At 41.8% G+C, this 17,337-nt stretch overlaps 1 protein-coding gene across 1 annotated transcript in view; it reads left to right on the top strand.

The window, feature by feature from the left end:
- The first annotated feature begins 13,956 nt into the window (after positions 1 to 13,956).
- Positions 13,957 to 17,337, top strand: part of LOC307262703 (Na(+)/H(+) exchange regulatory cofactor NHE-RF2) — a 35,310-nt gene continuing 31,929 nt past the window's right edge. The window contains exons 1-2 of the mRNA XM_080043659.1: positions 13,957 to 14,629; positions 16,070 to 16,363. Coding sequence (XP_079899785.1) covers positions 14,423 to 14,629; positions 16,070 to 16,363 — 501 coding nt within the window. The 5' untranslated portion in view covers positions 13,957 to 14,422. The remainder of the gene's footprint in view (positions 14,630 to 16,069; positions 16,364 to 17,337) is intronic.

Here is a 17,337-nt window from a genome sequence, read left to right as displayed (position 1 = left end):
CCTCAACCTCAACACCTAAAGCTGTTGCGGTAAAGACATGTTGCGGAAATGACATTTTTGCTAATATTGCAGATTCATGGCAGCTATCAAGGTCTGCTATGTTAGCTTTGACTCTTGGCAACTAATATACATGAATACTACAGTAATATTAACTTATTTTTTAAATATAGTCCAAAATACACTATTTCTAAGCTGTATGATAAGGACACACAATTAATACTTCCAAAGAAAAGATGATCTTTACTTTGTTATTCTGGATTTTGAGGGTCACCTAGTGTGGGTGGCCCAGCCTGTCAACCATGTGCTCACTTACTTACTTCTTTTTCTATAGAAACTAGATTTGTTTGGCTTTGAAAAAAAAATTCACTATGGTATTTGTTCAGTGTTGCGGTAAGGACTCAAATGTGTTGGTCAGGCACATTAAGATGAAACAATCATATAAATAAGCAGTAAACTAAAATAATTATTTTAATATGGTGTAAAGTAATATGTTTATTAAACAATTGCATTTGAAATAATGTCATATTTTAATTTAATTAACTCATTTTACGTATCTCAACATTGAGAACACAGGTGTGGGACATGAACAAAAGTGGTGTTTTTGGACCCGTACAATTATTAAATGCTTCATAAATTGCATTAAATCACATTTTTTTTGTGATAATTATTTAAGCCATCGTGTATAATAACACTGTGTTTACATTGATCAAGCATCATATGACAAATTTTAACATAAATCCCAAATTTCACTGCTGGGACATAAAAATGCCCGTAGTTGCAGAAACACATTGTGTAAAGTTTTAATGTGGTAGGAGTAAAGGTTCAAATTAAGCCTAAGCGGATATTTCTTCCCTAAAGATCTCTCATTACATTGGTCCATTTCATCACTCAATTTGGCCCACCTGATTATGTTTACCTGCTATTGAGCAGGTAAACATGACCCTGAGCTACATTGGTAAATTGTTAACCAATGCAGCTCAGGGTTCACAAACTTTTGCACATACAAAAGTTGGCAAATCATTTATTTTTAATCCGTTTTAACAATTGATTTCTGGAAAAGAAAAATGTTGAATTGATAAACACAAATCTGTTATTTCATATAAAAAATACTGGTATTGATAAATAAAATTCATAAAGGCTCAAGGGGTTCACATACTTTCAAGCAGCACTGTATGGTGCATAAAGTAGACAAAGGAGTTACTTGGTCCCGATGTGTGTGACAATCTCCTCTTTATCCATGCCATTTCAGTCTCGTCTATTTGGCATAGGAAAGGGAATGGCACTGAAAAAAGTAAAAAATTACACTAGCTAGGGGAGGGGTTAATCTAATTCATGAGAGGCACCTGTTATACCCCTGGCAGGTAAGCCAGGTAGTTTTTCAGGTTAGAGGCCAGTCTAAAAGCAGCATTGCCATCACCCATTGGCAGTAGGATGATTGGATATTCAATAAGTGTGGACCTCATGTGCGTATTCAAATGCATTTAAAAAGAAACTTGTAATACAAAAAAAGTTACTTTTTTAGTATACTTTTACTATTTAAAGTTTTATTGTGGTAGGAATAAAGGAAAAAATTAAGCCTATTTGGGTTTATTTTGGGCGTGTACGATTAGTGTATAGCTCATTTGCATATTCAAATTCATTTTCAAAGAAACTTGTAATACAAACATTTTTAATTATCATGGATACTTTCATTGTGTAAAGTTTCATTTTGATAGGACTGTTACGACCCGGCTCAAGGAAGCAACATAAAGTAGTCAAAACAAAGGTAAAGGTGTAAGAAAATGCCGTTTATTGTAACATAGGTTTAACAAAAAGGTGAACGGGAGCCATGCTGCTGGCCCTGGCTGGAGAGAGTGAGTCAATTGAGCTTCCAGCTTAAATAGGCAGCTCAGGTGGCAGTCAACGAGGTGAGGGAGGGGCTTCAGGAACTCTGCAAAACAAGGCACAGATCTGGCACATAACACCTCCCCCCTTAAAATGGTTGCTATGCAACCTAACAATCACCAAACTAGACTATGAATGAAATGGTGCTACTACGTGTAACGTTTACAACCTTGAAAATGGAGTCTGCAGGCGCAGCGACACCAATCCAGAGGTGGACGGCAAAAGAGGCAGGGATGTCTCCCACTGGAGACCGAATACACAGGATGCCATTCATGACCTTGAGAGAGCATCGGCAAGCACGTTGTCTCTTCCACGGATGTGCTTAATGTCCAGGTTAAAGCCCTGCAGGAACAAACTCCATCGCATCAGCCGGTGGTTGGAGTTCCTCATTCTGCTGATGAAGACGAGCGGGTTGTGGTCGGTGTAGACCACCAGGACCTGACTGGAAGAGACATACACATGAAAATGGTCGAGAGCAGAGATAAGGGCCAAGGCCTCTTTCTCGATGGTTGAATAATGCTTCTGATGAATGTCAAACTTCTTTGAGAAGTAGCAAACTGGATGCTCAACCCCTGACAGGTCATCTTGAAGCAGGGCAGCACCAACCCCAGCATCGCTAGCATCGACAGCTAGTTTAAATGGCCGGCCAAAGTCAGGGGCAGCAAGTACTGGGGCACTAGCCAAAAGGGCCTTCAGATTCTCAAATGCTAACTGACACATCTCTGTCCAAACAAAATGGACCTTTGGGCTAAGTAAGCTAGTCAAGGGGGCAGCCACAGTAGCAAAGTTCTTACAAAAACTCCGATAATAACCTGCCATACCAAGAAAACGTTTCAGCTCACGCCGAGAAGTAGGAACACTGAAACAGCGAATGGCCTCTACCTTAGCGCCGATAGGACAGACTTCCCCCCGCCCAACAACCTTCCCCAGGTAGGTCACAGTGGCCTGTCCAAACTCACACTTGGCAAGGTTCACAGTCAAATTGGCAGCAGCCAACCTACCAAACACTTCCTCCACCTGCGCTATGTGCCGAGCCCAGGTGGAGCTATAAATAACAATGTCGTCAAGGTACGCTTCACAATCTGCAACCCCTTTCAACACCAGATTAACAAGACGCTGGAATGTGGCAGGTGCATTTCGCATTCCAAAAGCCATAACTGTATACTGACAGAAGTCATCTGGAGTCACAAAAGCAGAGATTTCCCGAGCTCTCTGGGTGAGAGGGACCTGCCAGTATCCTTTGAGGAGGTCTAGCTTGGTGACGAAAGCAGCAGACCCTACTCTGTCAATGCAATCATCTAGACGGGGAAGAGGATAGCAATCAGGCCTTGTGACAGAATTTACCTTGCGAAGATCAGTACAAAAACGAGGTGTGCGATCTGACTTATCAACCAGCAAACACGGGGAGCTCCATGGGCTAGCACTAGGCTCTGCAATGCCATGTTGCAACATGTAATCCACTTCTTTACTCATCAGCTGGCGTTTCTCAGGATTTACTCGGTAAGGGTGTTGCCTAATAGGTGCAGCATCCCCTACATCAATGTCATGCTGGAGAACATTTGTACAAGTAGGCACGTCAGAAAACAGGGCAGGATGTTTACAGATAACCTCAATAACATCAGACTGATGTGATGACTCTAAATAAGACAGATGGACCTTCAAGCTGGCTATGATTTCTGAGTTTGGAAGCCTACCATGAGAAACCCCACGTTCCACAACACCATCAATGTCTTTTTCGCCCACAGGAACCGAAGTGCTCAGCACAGCAACAGTCTTCACCCCTGAAGGCCCCGCCTGGCTCCTCTCACAGTACTGTTTCAACAGATTAACATGACAGAGACGTGTTTTACGCTTTCGCTCTGGAGTCTTTATCAAATAATCCAACTCCCCTACTTGACGCTCAACCACATATGGCCCGCTAAACCGAGCTTGCAAAGCTGACCCCATAATTGGCAGCAGCACCAACACCTTGTCCCCAGGAGAGAACGTTCGATGCTTGGCCTTTCTGTCATACCACCCCTTCATCTGTTCTTGGGCTTCCCCCAAGTTCTGCTTCGCCAGCTCACATGCCTTGTTAAGCTTTGACCTAAAATGACAAACAAAGTCAAGCAAATTTGTGGACACGGGCTGGTTTTCCAACCATCTCTCTTTCAACAGTTTCAAAGGGCCCCGTACCGTATGGCCGAACACCAGTTCAGCTGGACTAAAGCCGAGGGACTCCTGAGTGACCTCTCTAGCTGCAAAAAGGAGCAAAGGGGTTCCCTCATCCCAATCTTTCTCAAACTCCTTACAGTAGGCTCGCAACATGGACTTTAGGGTCTGATGAAACCGCTCTAGGGCTCCTTGAGACTCGGGATGGTAAGCAGACGAAGTGTGGTGCTCAATGGACAACTGCTGAAGAACTTGAGAAAACAAACGGGACATGAAGTTAGACCCCTGGTCGGTCTGGATAACCCTGGGCAGGCCAAACACTGTAAAGAACTTAATAAGGGCCTTCGAAATGGCTGACGCGGTGATGCTACGTAGAGGGATAGCTTCAGGAAACCGGGTAGCTGTACACATAATTGTCAATAAGTACTGGTTACCTGATTTGGTGCGAGGAAGGGGACCAACACAATCAATCAAGATACGCTCAAAAGGCTCTCCTATGGCAGGGATGGGATGTAAAGGAGCTGGGGGAATCTTCTGGTTGGGTTTACCAATAGTTTGGCACACATGACATGTCCTACAATGCTCAGCAACATCAGATTTCACACCAGGCCAAAAGAAATGTCTTAGCACTCTGTCTAAAGTTTTCCTAATCCCCATATGACCAGCAAGACAATGATCATGAGCCAACTGCAAGACATCCTGACGATAGACACTTGGCACCACCACTTGAAACACACTACCCCAGTCATCATGACAGGACAGTTTAGGAGAAGTCCACTTTCTCATTAACACACCATTGTTTACAAAATAGCAACCAGACACAGCTGTCATCTCATTATCAGAAACAACTTCATCAAATAGAGAAGCTAAGGTTGTATCTTTTCCCTGCTCACACTTGAGCTCGTCACAGGAGGGAAACACTTTACCAAACCCCAACATGTCACCTTTAGCTAGAAATGTGTCAAACAGGGCAATATCGGAATCAGCTTCTTTGTCTTGTGTCTTCTTCTTTGACATAGCACGGGTAGTAACACAAACAGGAAATGCTTCTGGGTACTGCTTCTCAAGCTCATCTGGGCTTTTGGACACTACAGGAACCGGAACAACCTCAGGAGCCGCAAGTACCCTACCACCGGCTAGGTCGTTTCCCAAGATGAAGGACACCCCTTTAATTGGAATGCTTGGACACACAGCTACAGCTACCTCCCCAGACACCAGACCTGTTTCAAGTTTAAGGTTATGCAAAGGCAGGGACAAATACCCACCCCCAAACCCTTGGACGAGGACATTAGAGCCCAACTCAGACTGGTCAGTAAACTGTAAAAAGTCCTGTAGAATCAATGACTGAAAAGCACCAGAATCTCTCCAAATCTTAATTGGTTGCTTGTTTAAAGGGTCAGTGACAAGAGAAACAAAACCATCCATGAGGAAAGCCGAAGAGCCAGCCAGCTCATTCTTTTGAGCGGGTTGGTCCAGGTTTTGGGTGAGGGCACACTTTTCCACCGCTTTTAGTAGGGCAACAGGCTTAGGATTAAACTCTTGTTTCTTACTCAATACAGGACAATCGGCAACAAAGTGACCACTTTTCTTGCAATAAAAACAAGTCTTCTCCCAGGGAATACTCACAGTAGCCGACCTTCTAGTGAAAGCTGTAGAAACCGGGGGAGGAGATTTTGAAAACCGAGGTCTATTAAAATCAGCCCTTCCTTTTCTCTCACCTTGGCCGTCATCAAAGTTTACCTTGTTTGTCAATACAAACTCGTCTGCTAAAACAGCAGCTTTATCAAGAGAGGTTACTTTTTGCTGATTGAGATAATTACACACGGCACTAGGCAGACAATTTTTAAAGTCCTCCAGCAGCACTAATTGTCTAAGATCCTCCTTAGTTTCCGCTTTCTGTGATCTGCACCAAGAACTAAAACTGATCTCCTTTTCCCTCGCAAACTCCACATAAGTTTGGTCACCCTGTTTACTGAGTCCTCTAAACCGCTGGCGGTACGCCTCCGGAACAAGCTCATAAGTTCTTAGAATAGCGCTTTTAACTTTTTCATAGTCCTTGGTATCCTCGATACTTAAAGCAGTGTAAGCATCTTGTGCTTTTCCCACCAAAACGCTTTGCAAAAGTGATGTCCAGGCATGCATTGGCCACTCTGAAACGGTGGCCACCCGTTCAAAATGAGCGAAGTACTTCTCAACATTTTTCTCAGCAAATGGAGGTACTAGTCTAATGTGTCTTGCTACATTAAACTGAGACGAGGCAGCACTAGATGAGCTCAGGGTAGCATGCTTAAACTCAAGGTCTTTAAGGAAACGCTCGTGCTCTAAGTGCATCTGCGTTTCTTTGAGGATACGCTCTTTTTCTTTATCCTCTAGTTCTTTTTCTAGTTGCCGTTCTCGAAAAGCCAACTCCTTCATCCTAAACTCAAGCACAGCCTCTGACATTTGAGGAAGAACAAGTTGTTGATATGTTGGCGAAGACGGTGGCTCTAGAACGCCTCTTTCTACTAGAATAGCCTTAAGGGCTTCTCTTAAACTATCTTTAAGGCGTTTATCACTGCTGGTAATCTCAATGTCATAATGACTGGCCAGGCTAAGGAGCTGTTCTTTAGAAAGCTGACATAGTAACTCCTCTGAGGGTGTGCTAATAAAGTCACCTGGAGCTGTGGGTGCTGCCATAGTAGATAACTTTACTAGCCACAAAAAAAACAAACCAACAAACAAAATACCCCAATGTTTTTACACAAGGTTTCAACTTAACCAGTATGCACAGTGTGTACACCTTATCCAATACTACAGCTAGTCACAAATCATTTCTACTAAATGTTTTTTTTTTTTTTTTTAAACCACGATCACAAAAATAGGCCTAGAACTCCCATCAACTACTAAGTAGCACAAAATATTACCCATGCAAAACTATTACAAAAACAGAACCTGCTGGTAATCAAAACTAAGGCAACACAACCTCAGGAGAACTAGCCTACAAAGTCAAGTTACACACCACCACTTGACACATCCACAAGCTGCAGAAAAAGAAACAAAGTTAGGATCCAGGACACATTACCACAACTGTCCCCATAAAACAATCACTAACTCAGCTAACCTTACAAATCAATTCACTGATGGGCACAGTGAGCAAGCCTCCGAGTGCAAAGGATCATCAAAGCAAACCCCCCTGGTACCTGCCTATCTTTAAACTAAACCTAACTGTCTTCTTGAGGCGTACCGGGCTCGAAGCTCTAGACTTATCAGCCAGCAAACGAACCAGCTCTGAAGCTCTAGGCCCCCACCCAGGATATCCTCGAAAATAAAAAAGGCAAAATAACAAATAGTGCACTGATGGAAGGACAGATTGCTCTGTCCAGCTGGCACACTCCCTACCTAACCAGGGAGATCGCTCACACTTTTAGATCAAAAGCACACAGATGCAATACCCACCATACTCACCATGAGAAATGCTACTCACAGCCACACTGCCAAACACCACCAAAGTATACAAAGTTTGTCTAGGGGACAAAGAGAAACAAATTAACTCAAAAAAAAAAAACTCCAGATTGATCCCGGCGAGGCCCCAATATGTTACGACCCGGCTCAAGGAAGCAACATAAAGTAGTCAAAACAAAGGTAAAGGTGTAAGAAAATGCCGTTTATTGTAACATAGGTTTAACAAAAAGGTGAACGGGAGCCATGCTGCTGGCCCTGGCTGGAGAGAGTGAGTCTTCTTCTTCTTCTTCTTCTTTTCGGTTATTGGCGGGTTGCAACCATAACTTTTTTGGTGCATACCGCCACCAACTGTACCGGAGTGTAACAACTGCATTCATGTCATATAAAGTAAATAATCAGATATCTAGATACTTGAATAGTAGGAACCCATAAAAAAATAAAATTAAATAAAAAAGGGGGGGGGGGGGGTGGCTATACACACACTAAATTCTTTTAAATAGTCCTGTGTCCTTTAAATATTCGATCACTGCTTTCTGTGCAAGTGTTACACCCTCCCCTGCTGTTCCCAGTATGCCACGCAGACTCCACACTCTTCCTGCTTTCTGCACCCTACCAGCCAACCTCATTCTCTCCCCCAAGTACCTCTCACACTCCATCAACACATGCTTCACATTTTCTATTTTACCACATTCACATCGATCCGTACCACTTTTCCCAATTAAAGATAGAGTTTTATTAAGACCTGTATGCCCTATTCTCATTCTCGTGAGTATTGTTTCCTCTCTTCTATTTTTCCTTATAACACCATGCGCATTCACATTTTTTTGTACATTATAATAACTTCTTCCAGTGATTTCACTATCCCACATGTCTTGCCACTTTTTAGTTACTTCTTTTTTTAATATTGCTTTAACTTCTGCTTTCCCAAAAGGCATATCTATAATATTATCCAGTTTTGTTGCTGTTTTGGCATTTTTATCTGCTCCCTCATTCCCTTTGATTCCTACATGGGCCGGAACCCAGCAAAATTTAACATATATTCCTGTTCTGTGTAATCTATATAAGGTTTGTTGAATTTCTAAAAGAAGATCTTGTCTGCTAGAGTTCCAACTCTGAATACTTTGCAGGGCTGCCAATGAGTCTACGCATAAAACTACTCTATCTGGTCGAACTTCCTCCACCCACTGTAAGCCAATAATGATTGCCATCATTTCTGCTGAATAAACTGACATTTGATCTGGCAATCTTTTACCAATATTGATGTGCATTGATGGAATATATACACCTATACCTACTTTGTCATTTTCATCTCTGGAGCCATCTGTATAAATATCTAGGTAACTGTAGTGGTTGTTTCTTATATACTTAGTTGCCTTATACGCTTTCTCACCCTCTTCCCATTCTTTTTTCATTTCTACTAAATTTAAATCAATCTCTGTTACAGGGAAGAACCAAATTGGAACATTACTTATCGGATTAGTAGTCACTCTTATATTACTTACCCTATATTCTTCTGCTTTATCTTTAGCTATCCATCCAAATCCATTACTTTGAAATTTTCCATATTCCCAGCATTCCTGAATTACAGTTTTGGCAGGGTTTTCACTTCCACATCCCTGCAGCCGACTCCAATATTCAAGCAACATTTTCTCCCTTCTGAGTTCTATCGGGATTTCTCCTAGTTCTACCTGTATAGCTTTAACAGGTGATGACCTCATTACCCCAGCACAAATCCTCAATGCTTTGTTTATTACTCTATCTATTTTATTTAAGTGCATTTTTGCTGCTGCTCCATACACCATGCATCCATAGTCTATTGTTGATCTCATTAAAGCCCTATATATATACATTAATGACTGTTTGTCCGCTCCCCATTCTTTTCCAGCTATTGCCCTCATTAGATTAATAACTTTCTTGCACTTTAGTTCTATATTTTCCACCTGCGCTCTCCATGTGCCCTTTTGGTCCAGCCAAATCCCAAGATATTTGAATTTTTCAACTTTTTCCATGCATTCCCCATATAATTTGATATTATGCGCATCTATCCTTTTTTATTAGTTATTATCATAAAACATGATTTGCTTAAGGAAAGCTTAAAACCCCAGTTGTATGACCAATCTTCTACCTTTCTAACTGCTTGCTTAATTGTATTCATCACTGTTGTAGTGTCCCTTCCCCTTGTCCAAATTGCCCCATCATCTGCGTACAAAGCCGACCCAACTCTTCTGCCCACATTCATAAATATATCATTGATCATGATGTTAAATAAAACTGGACTAATAGCGCTCCCTTGTGGAATTCCATTTTCAATTATCAGTTCATCAGATACTTCCGATCCCACTTTAACTTTAAATCTTCGCTCAGATAGAAAATCTAGGACCCAGTTATACAATCTTCCTCTCATCCCCATTTTGTTCATTTTAATTAATAGACCCTCCCTCCACATAGAATCGTAAGCTTTTTCAATATCAAAAAATACTATGGTCATTAACTCCTTCATTTTAAACGTTTTCTCCATCTCATTACTGACTTTAACTACAGCATCCATAGTTGATCGCCCCTTTCTAAATCCATTTTGATACGAAGCAAAAAGTCCTCTATGTTCGATAAAATAACTGAGTCTCCTAACTAAAATCTTCTCCATCCATTTACAGAGGTGGGAAGTTAGGGCAATAGGTCTATAATTACCAGCACTGCTTGCATCCTTTCCAGGTTTATTGAATGGCAATATTAATGCACTTTTCCAACTTCTTGGCATCGTCCCTACTTCCCATATCTTATTAAATAAATGCAAAATTAATTTAAGTACTTTTTCTGGCAATTTTTTGAACATCATATAGCTTAGTTGGTCCTCTCCAGTAGCAGCATTCCCAGCTCCATCTAATACTATAACCAATTCATTCATGGTAATCTCAGCATCCATTGCACTTTCCTCCCTATCTTTCTTTAAATACACATCTTTATTTTCCTTTAAGATTTCATTTTTCCTTTGTTTGTGTTTATCATCTAAGTGATCACCACTATGCACACTAGCAAATGCCTTTCCTAACAAATCTGCTTTTTCTTTATCTGTAATTGCCAGTATTTCACCTTCCTCCAACACAGATATTTTAGTAAATATTTTTTTACCACTCATTTTTTTCAACATTTTCCAAACATCTCCTATTTTAACTTCCCTCCCTATAGTAGAACAGTATCCCCTCCAAGCGCTCCTTTTACTGTTTTTGATCACTTTACGTGCTATAGCCTTTTTCCTCTGATAATTTATTATATTCACTTGATTTAGATTATTACGTAATGTTCTCAGTGCACTATTTCGTTCTTTAATTGCTTCTGTGCATTCGTCATTCCACCATGGAACCCTTTTTCGCTTTCCCCCCATCAACTTAACTGGTATGCTACTTTCTGCTGCATTAATTATTACACTTTTGATAGCAGTTGTATTTTCCTCAATATTTCCCTCCATTGATACTGACTCTGCCTCTTTGCAACATATTTCTTTAAACTTTTTCCAATCAGCTTTTTCAAACCACCATTTTTTGTGACTTGGTCTTTTTTGTAGATCTAGCTCCATATCTAATGTACATATAATTGGGAAATGATCACTTCCAATACTTGTGCTACTATTAATACTCCATTCAGCAGATGTTGCAATATTATTAGATACCAGCGTAAGGTCTAAACAGGACATTGTGTTAGTCTGAATATCAATCCTTGTACCATTCCCATTGTTTAGGCAAACTAGCTGTCTTACATCCATTAATTCTTCTACTGCTTCTCCATTCCTATCAGTCTGTTTACTTCCCCAAAGGTTATTGTGAGCATTAAAATCCCCACACCAAATTTCTCTTCTATTCCCTTCTTTCTTTATTATACTATCTAATATTTCTGGACAAAGTGCTCTGCAAGGATTGTACAAGTTAACTACTACCATGCTGCCATCTGTTTTACATACTTCAATCACTACACATTCCACTTCTATCACAGTTGGTATTCTTCTAAATGCTATCCCTTCCCTTACAAATGTTGCACACCCGCCACCCTGACTTTCAATCCTGTCATACCTTACTGCCTCATACCCAGGTAAAATGAAATCAAGTTGAGGTCGAAGCCAGGTTTCTTGAATACAAACAACATCAGGTTTAACTTCTGCTTCTTCTATAAACCTCTTAAATTCTTGTCCGTTTGCAATCAAACTTCTCGCATTCCACTGCAAGAGAAGAAATACCATCATTATATCAAGAATCATGCTGAGATCCTACCCCTCCATCATTATTTCCCCTTAACATAACATGTATATCCTCAGCTTTAAGATCTTTGATGCCCAAAAACTCCTCTGCAGCTTCAACCACTATCTTAATTCTGTCGCTTTTCTTTTCCTGTCGCACTGCCACATTAACGACTTTGCAAATGAAGGCTACAAAGCTCTTTTTATTGACCAACATGGTATCTTCCTGTACTATACATTTATGGGTGCACGTCTTCTCAGGGGGGTCTGACTTTTCTGGTTGGGGTTTCCTTATTCTTATCCTTTGGGGCAATGGCATCCTTTCAATCTGATTAGGGTTCTCACTGATGTTATGAACTGACTCCTTTGTTCGTTTTTGCATACTGTCACTTCCATTAACAGTTTTAAGGGCCTCAGCATATGATACTTTACTTGTGATCTTTATTCTCTGAACTTCTTTGGCTTGCCTCTGAACCAAACATCCACCAAAAGCTGCACTATGTTCCCCTCCACAGTTACAGCACTTTATCTTGGCATCTTTATCACACTTCCCGTATTCGTGCTCCCCTCCACATTTAGCACATCTCTGCCTCCATTTGCAATTTTGTACTGTGTGCCCCATTCTCTGGCATTTAAAACATCTCAACGGTTGGGGTATAAACTCCCTTACTTTATACTGCAGCCAACCAATTTGAATCTCCGATGGCATTGAGTTGTCAAAAGTAAGCATCACTGAGAAGCTGTCTTGCTTTATACCACTTTTATTTGTTTGCAACCTTTTGGCTTCGGTTACTCTCCCACCCTTTATCTCTTTCTTAATTTCATCCATTGTCATCTCTAATGGCACATTCGTAATTACCCCACGCAATCTTGCTGCCATTCCTGGCACATGGGCCTTAATGCTTCCACCATCAAGGTGAGACATGTTAAGGATCTTTTCCTGTTGTTTTTTATTTTCTGCTGAAATAAGAATTCTTCTGTTATTTAATATTTTAGCAAATTGAATTTTCCCAATTTCTTTTTCAATTGCTTTTGTAACCTGCACTGGGTGGAAATGTCCCTTATCATTACTTAGCGTGATAATCACTTGCCATTTCTCCTTTGCCTCCTCATCACTGCTCCAATTGATTACAGTTTTTTTCTTTTTCACAGATTGTCTTAGGTTGCTCTCTCCTTCACTGCCTCCTTCAGACCACGATTTTTTTCTTGCCATTTTTGTTTGTGTTGTCTCCATATCACTATCCGTCCACCCCTCATAATCTGACATACCTGCAGTTTATTGCGCTTACTCACAGTACAGTTTGGTTGCAACCCGCCTCTCCACGTATCCGATCCTCTGATCGAGCAGCTGAGGATGCGCAGAATTGTGCAGGGATACCGTTCCCGGACCTATACAGGCCGTCGGGCAATATCCCCACAACAACTCCCCGCAACACCCGAGCTGAACAACCCCAATCAACAGTCCACCAGTTCAGCAACTCTCCTTTACCCACTGCTCTGAATTCAACCACTTAACCCAACAAACAAATTTGAAAGCACCGCCACTCTTTCCTGGGCGTTTACCGAGAGAGTGAGTCAATTAAGCTTCCAGCTTAAATAGGCAGCTCAGGTGGCAGTCAACGAGGTGAGGGAGGGGCTTCAGGAACTCTGCAAAACAAGGCACAGATCTGGCACATAACAGGACTAAAGGAAAAAAATAGCCCTATTGGGATTTATTGGTGTCTCGCCTTATTGGCACACATCTCGGATTGATGAGAATTAAACATATTTCCTCAACTAGGATTTTTTAGGACTTTTAGTATGTTGTTCTGGACACCTCATAGAAATTATCTGAGCTGAAAAAAATTATTTTACAATTTGTCTGTCGTAAAACGCTATTTTGCCTGGACAATAGGCATAATCTCAAACGACGTTGAGTTCTTGAAAAGCTATAGGCCTATATAAATTTCATCTAACATTATTATAAACTCAATACAGCATTGTAGCCTACTGTAGCCTATATGCGCTTCTTTGAAATAGCATCGCACCCGTCAGTTTCTTCGCAAACTTTTTTCTGCCACCCGGGGGCATCATTGTGTCACTTGAATCCTCTGTCTATGCCATGCATATTTCAGCTTCCCCATAGAAACAAACTAGTGGCCGGCCTGAAGGGAGGTGGTGCTATTGGGCACAAGGCGCTAACCGTGCGCGCAAATTACAGTAGACTATCAGTGCATATTCTCCTACCAGCTGTAATGGATAACTGTCGAGCATGAGGAACGTGATCTGTTGGACTTTTAACGCGTCTTCAGCAGTGTCTGCGATGATGCTCTACTGCAGGCTGTGAAGTCTGCGCGCGCGGCGACGGATACGTTCTTTGGAGTCGCCAGCAGTGCACTGCTGCTGGACACAAGACACACGATCTGGAGGACTGGTCGCAACGCAACGTAAAGTTTAACTTTGCTCCTCTCTTTCTTTCTTTCTTTTCTTCTTTTTTCTTTCTTTTGCACGCACAGTGGGATTTTTTCTTGAGGCACACATTGTGTGTGTGTGTTTTTTTTGTTTTTTTGCCTATTTTGTTTTTTTTTCCTTGTACGGGGGAAAGCGTGCGTATCGAGCAGATATGTTTTCGCTTCGTGTGAGTTCGGCCCTGCGCCCACTCTCCTGAACTCTCATCTTTGCATTTTAATCATTGCACTTAATCTGAACACTTGGGAGGTTTTGAAACGACAATAGGAAATGACAAGCGAACGGAAACCCCGACTTTGTCCCATGGTGAAGGCGGACAATGGCTATGGATTTCATTTACATGGCGAGAAAGGGAAGAGCGGACAATTCATCCGCAAAGTGGAGTCGGGCTCTCCTGCAGAAGCGTCGGGGCTGCGCGCCGGGGACCGTGTGGTTGCGGTCAATGGAGTTAACGTGGAGAAAGAGACGCACCATCAGGTAAGTAGATGGGCTTTCTATATACCTAGTTGTGATATCAACAGGTCACCCTGGCTGGTGGAGTGTGGCGAGGGACGGTTACAGTAACAATCAGGTCAGGCAGTCAGGCTTCCTGATATGCAAGTTATTAAAGTGAAACATTGGAAACTGTGTGGTCTCCTTGTTTCCTCCAAGCCCTGACAGTTTGTCCTCATAAAACCAGGACTATCCTGCACAGTCACTTTTATTTGCAAAAAGGGTATGCGCTGATAAAGAACAAGTAAGACTGCTGTAGTCCTATATATCGTTGCAGAAATTCACTTGTGTCCATGTGAAAAGTCACTGATGAATGTTTACGTCTGTCCTGCAAGTGTCTAAATCATTCCCTGTAAATGACATCACTGACAAAGTGTTTCCCCCTCTGTTTGCATTGGGCCTTGTGTGGTGGCTGGGGGTCAGATAGTGACTGCAGGCTCTGATAATTATTTTCCCAAGCTCGCAGACTCGAGGAACATCAGCACCTGAAAAAATAAATAAATTATAACAATTGTGCTGCCCAGGTGCTATTTATTTTGGTTAACATGAGGGATGCCAGAGCATCAGGTTTATGTTGCCTGTGTTGTCATAGTTGTGTTTGTCTGCATCTTAATTTTTGGAGAAACAATATAGACTACCTACCTTCATGCCTACAGATTTACCCATAGAATTATTGGGCCTATGAGCAGGTTTTGGACAAGTGATTCTTATATTCGGTTAGAAACAGTTTGCTGCAGCCCGTCATTTCATCAAATGTCTTGTTTTACTCGACAGTCAGAACCAAAGCTCTTTATTTTTCTATAAGGTTAAGAAATAAAAAGCAACTCCTTTCCACATTGGAGAGGCTGGAACAATACAACATTAAGCATTTTTGCTTGAGCAGTGACTTTAAAACTGTATTGCCAACTTAAAGTAGGGCCTAGATATATTGATATATTGGTACATATATCACTACTTTTGACAGGCACTGTACATGCTTATGTCAAAGTGAAGTGTGAGTATGATCCTCCCAACCAAGTGACAGCAAGCCCACAGGACCGTTTAGTGATGTTGTAAAGTTTTTCGTCTGACTGTCGGCGTCAGACGAGGCCGGCTAATACTAATACTCTCCATTGACCAGTGTTTGTGATAAGCTAATTAGCAATGAGCGCCCTTCACCCATGTCTCCTTCACAAAAGTGCACGCACATTGGCTATAGGAATGGTTTCTGTCGCCTTCTCTTAAATCCGAGAGTGAGGCAGCGACAAGCTAAAGAAAATAAAAAAGTTTAACTATTCCTTTAACCAAATTATGCTGTCTTTGACGTGACTATATAATTGCATAGATGTAATGTAATTTACGGAGTAAGTTCATACATTGTGCATTAGCATGTGTGTCCTTCTACTGCCTTTTTCAAACAACAAAATGACTTTATCCATCCCTCAGGTGGTGCAGCGGATCAAGGCCGTGGCCAATGAGACCAGGTTGCTGGTGGTGGACAATGAGACCAACGAGAGCCTGCGCATCCTCCGCCTCACGGCCACAGAGGAGATGGCTGTGCTCGGGGCCCTGCCTCCCCCCTCCTCCCCCCCGGCCTCCCCCTGCCCTCCACAGCCCTCCTCCCCCCCAGCCTCCCCAGTAAAGAAGAGGGAGAACGGCTCTGTGTCCAGGCAGCCCGTCACACTGAGCGGCCAGGTGCAGAAGCCCACCAGGAGGTCCCCGTCAAAGGCTGCCAAGAAGGTAAGGAGCAGTAAAGAAGAGTAATCAACGTGTGGATCAACTTTTACATTGACGACTCAACATCATGATCAGTTATCTTTGTTGGAGTTAGCGATTCTGGAGAACGCATGTTGTTAAAATCACTATTTGACTTAAAGGTGAAGTAAGCGGTTTATTTATGTTAATATAAGTGTAAAATCGCTCTTTATTCATACAGTGATTACTTACATAATGTGCGCGTTTCATAAAGCCGATCTCTCTGTCAGCTGCTTTGCATGTAATCGGCAAATAAACTTATTGGAGTATCCCGAAATTTTTATCCAATCAGAAGAGACAACGCAAACCGACACTCGTCTCACTCATATATTGTATATACACTCCATGGTCTCACTGCCGGTGCACGCCAGAGCAACAGATGGGTGAATGTGTATGCGCCTACAATGGCGGAGCAGGTAAAAATCCTTCTCAATGTCTGTTTTGATGGTTTTTTTCATGTTTTATCACACTTATGGATCTGAGATGAAGCTAGATAACTTGCTGCTTGAAGACCGCAGTGCATTAATGTGGTGACGTAGGGACGAGCGAGGGGACCGCTAACTGCAGTAACTGACAGGAAGTTAGCTAAAAGAACCATTCCGCTTACAGCACCTTTAATCAGTGAATATATCCTCACAAATTGCACTGAGAAAAACAGCCTAGGCTCTGTCAACAGGTATGTAAACTAAAGGTATGTAAACAAAGGAACAAGTAGCGGATTGTGAGGAGGCATTCACTGATTATAACAAAAAGTGATTTTGACAACAAACATTCTCCAGCATTGCTGACTCCACTCGCTCAATCACTGATTCATTCTTTGAGTGTTTAAAGATTTGGACTTACTGTTATGTGATTTTTAAGGTAGGCCTATAAGGAGTATTGCTCTATCGAGACTCAAACTTCTCCTGTTTGGGTGTATCTCATTATTCTGTACACTGGGTAAACATGGAAGCCAATCT

The sequence above is a fragment of the Ammodytes marinus genome (genome assembly GCF_949987685.1).
Source record: "Ammodytes marinus genome assembly, chromosome: 16".
Lineage (NCBI taxonomy): Eukaryota > Metazoa > Chordata > Actinopteri > Uranoscopiformes > Ammodytidae > Ammodytes > Ammodytes marinus.
This window is presented reverse-complemented; position numbering and strand designations above follow the sequence as displayed.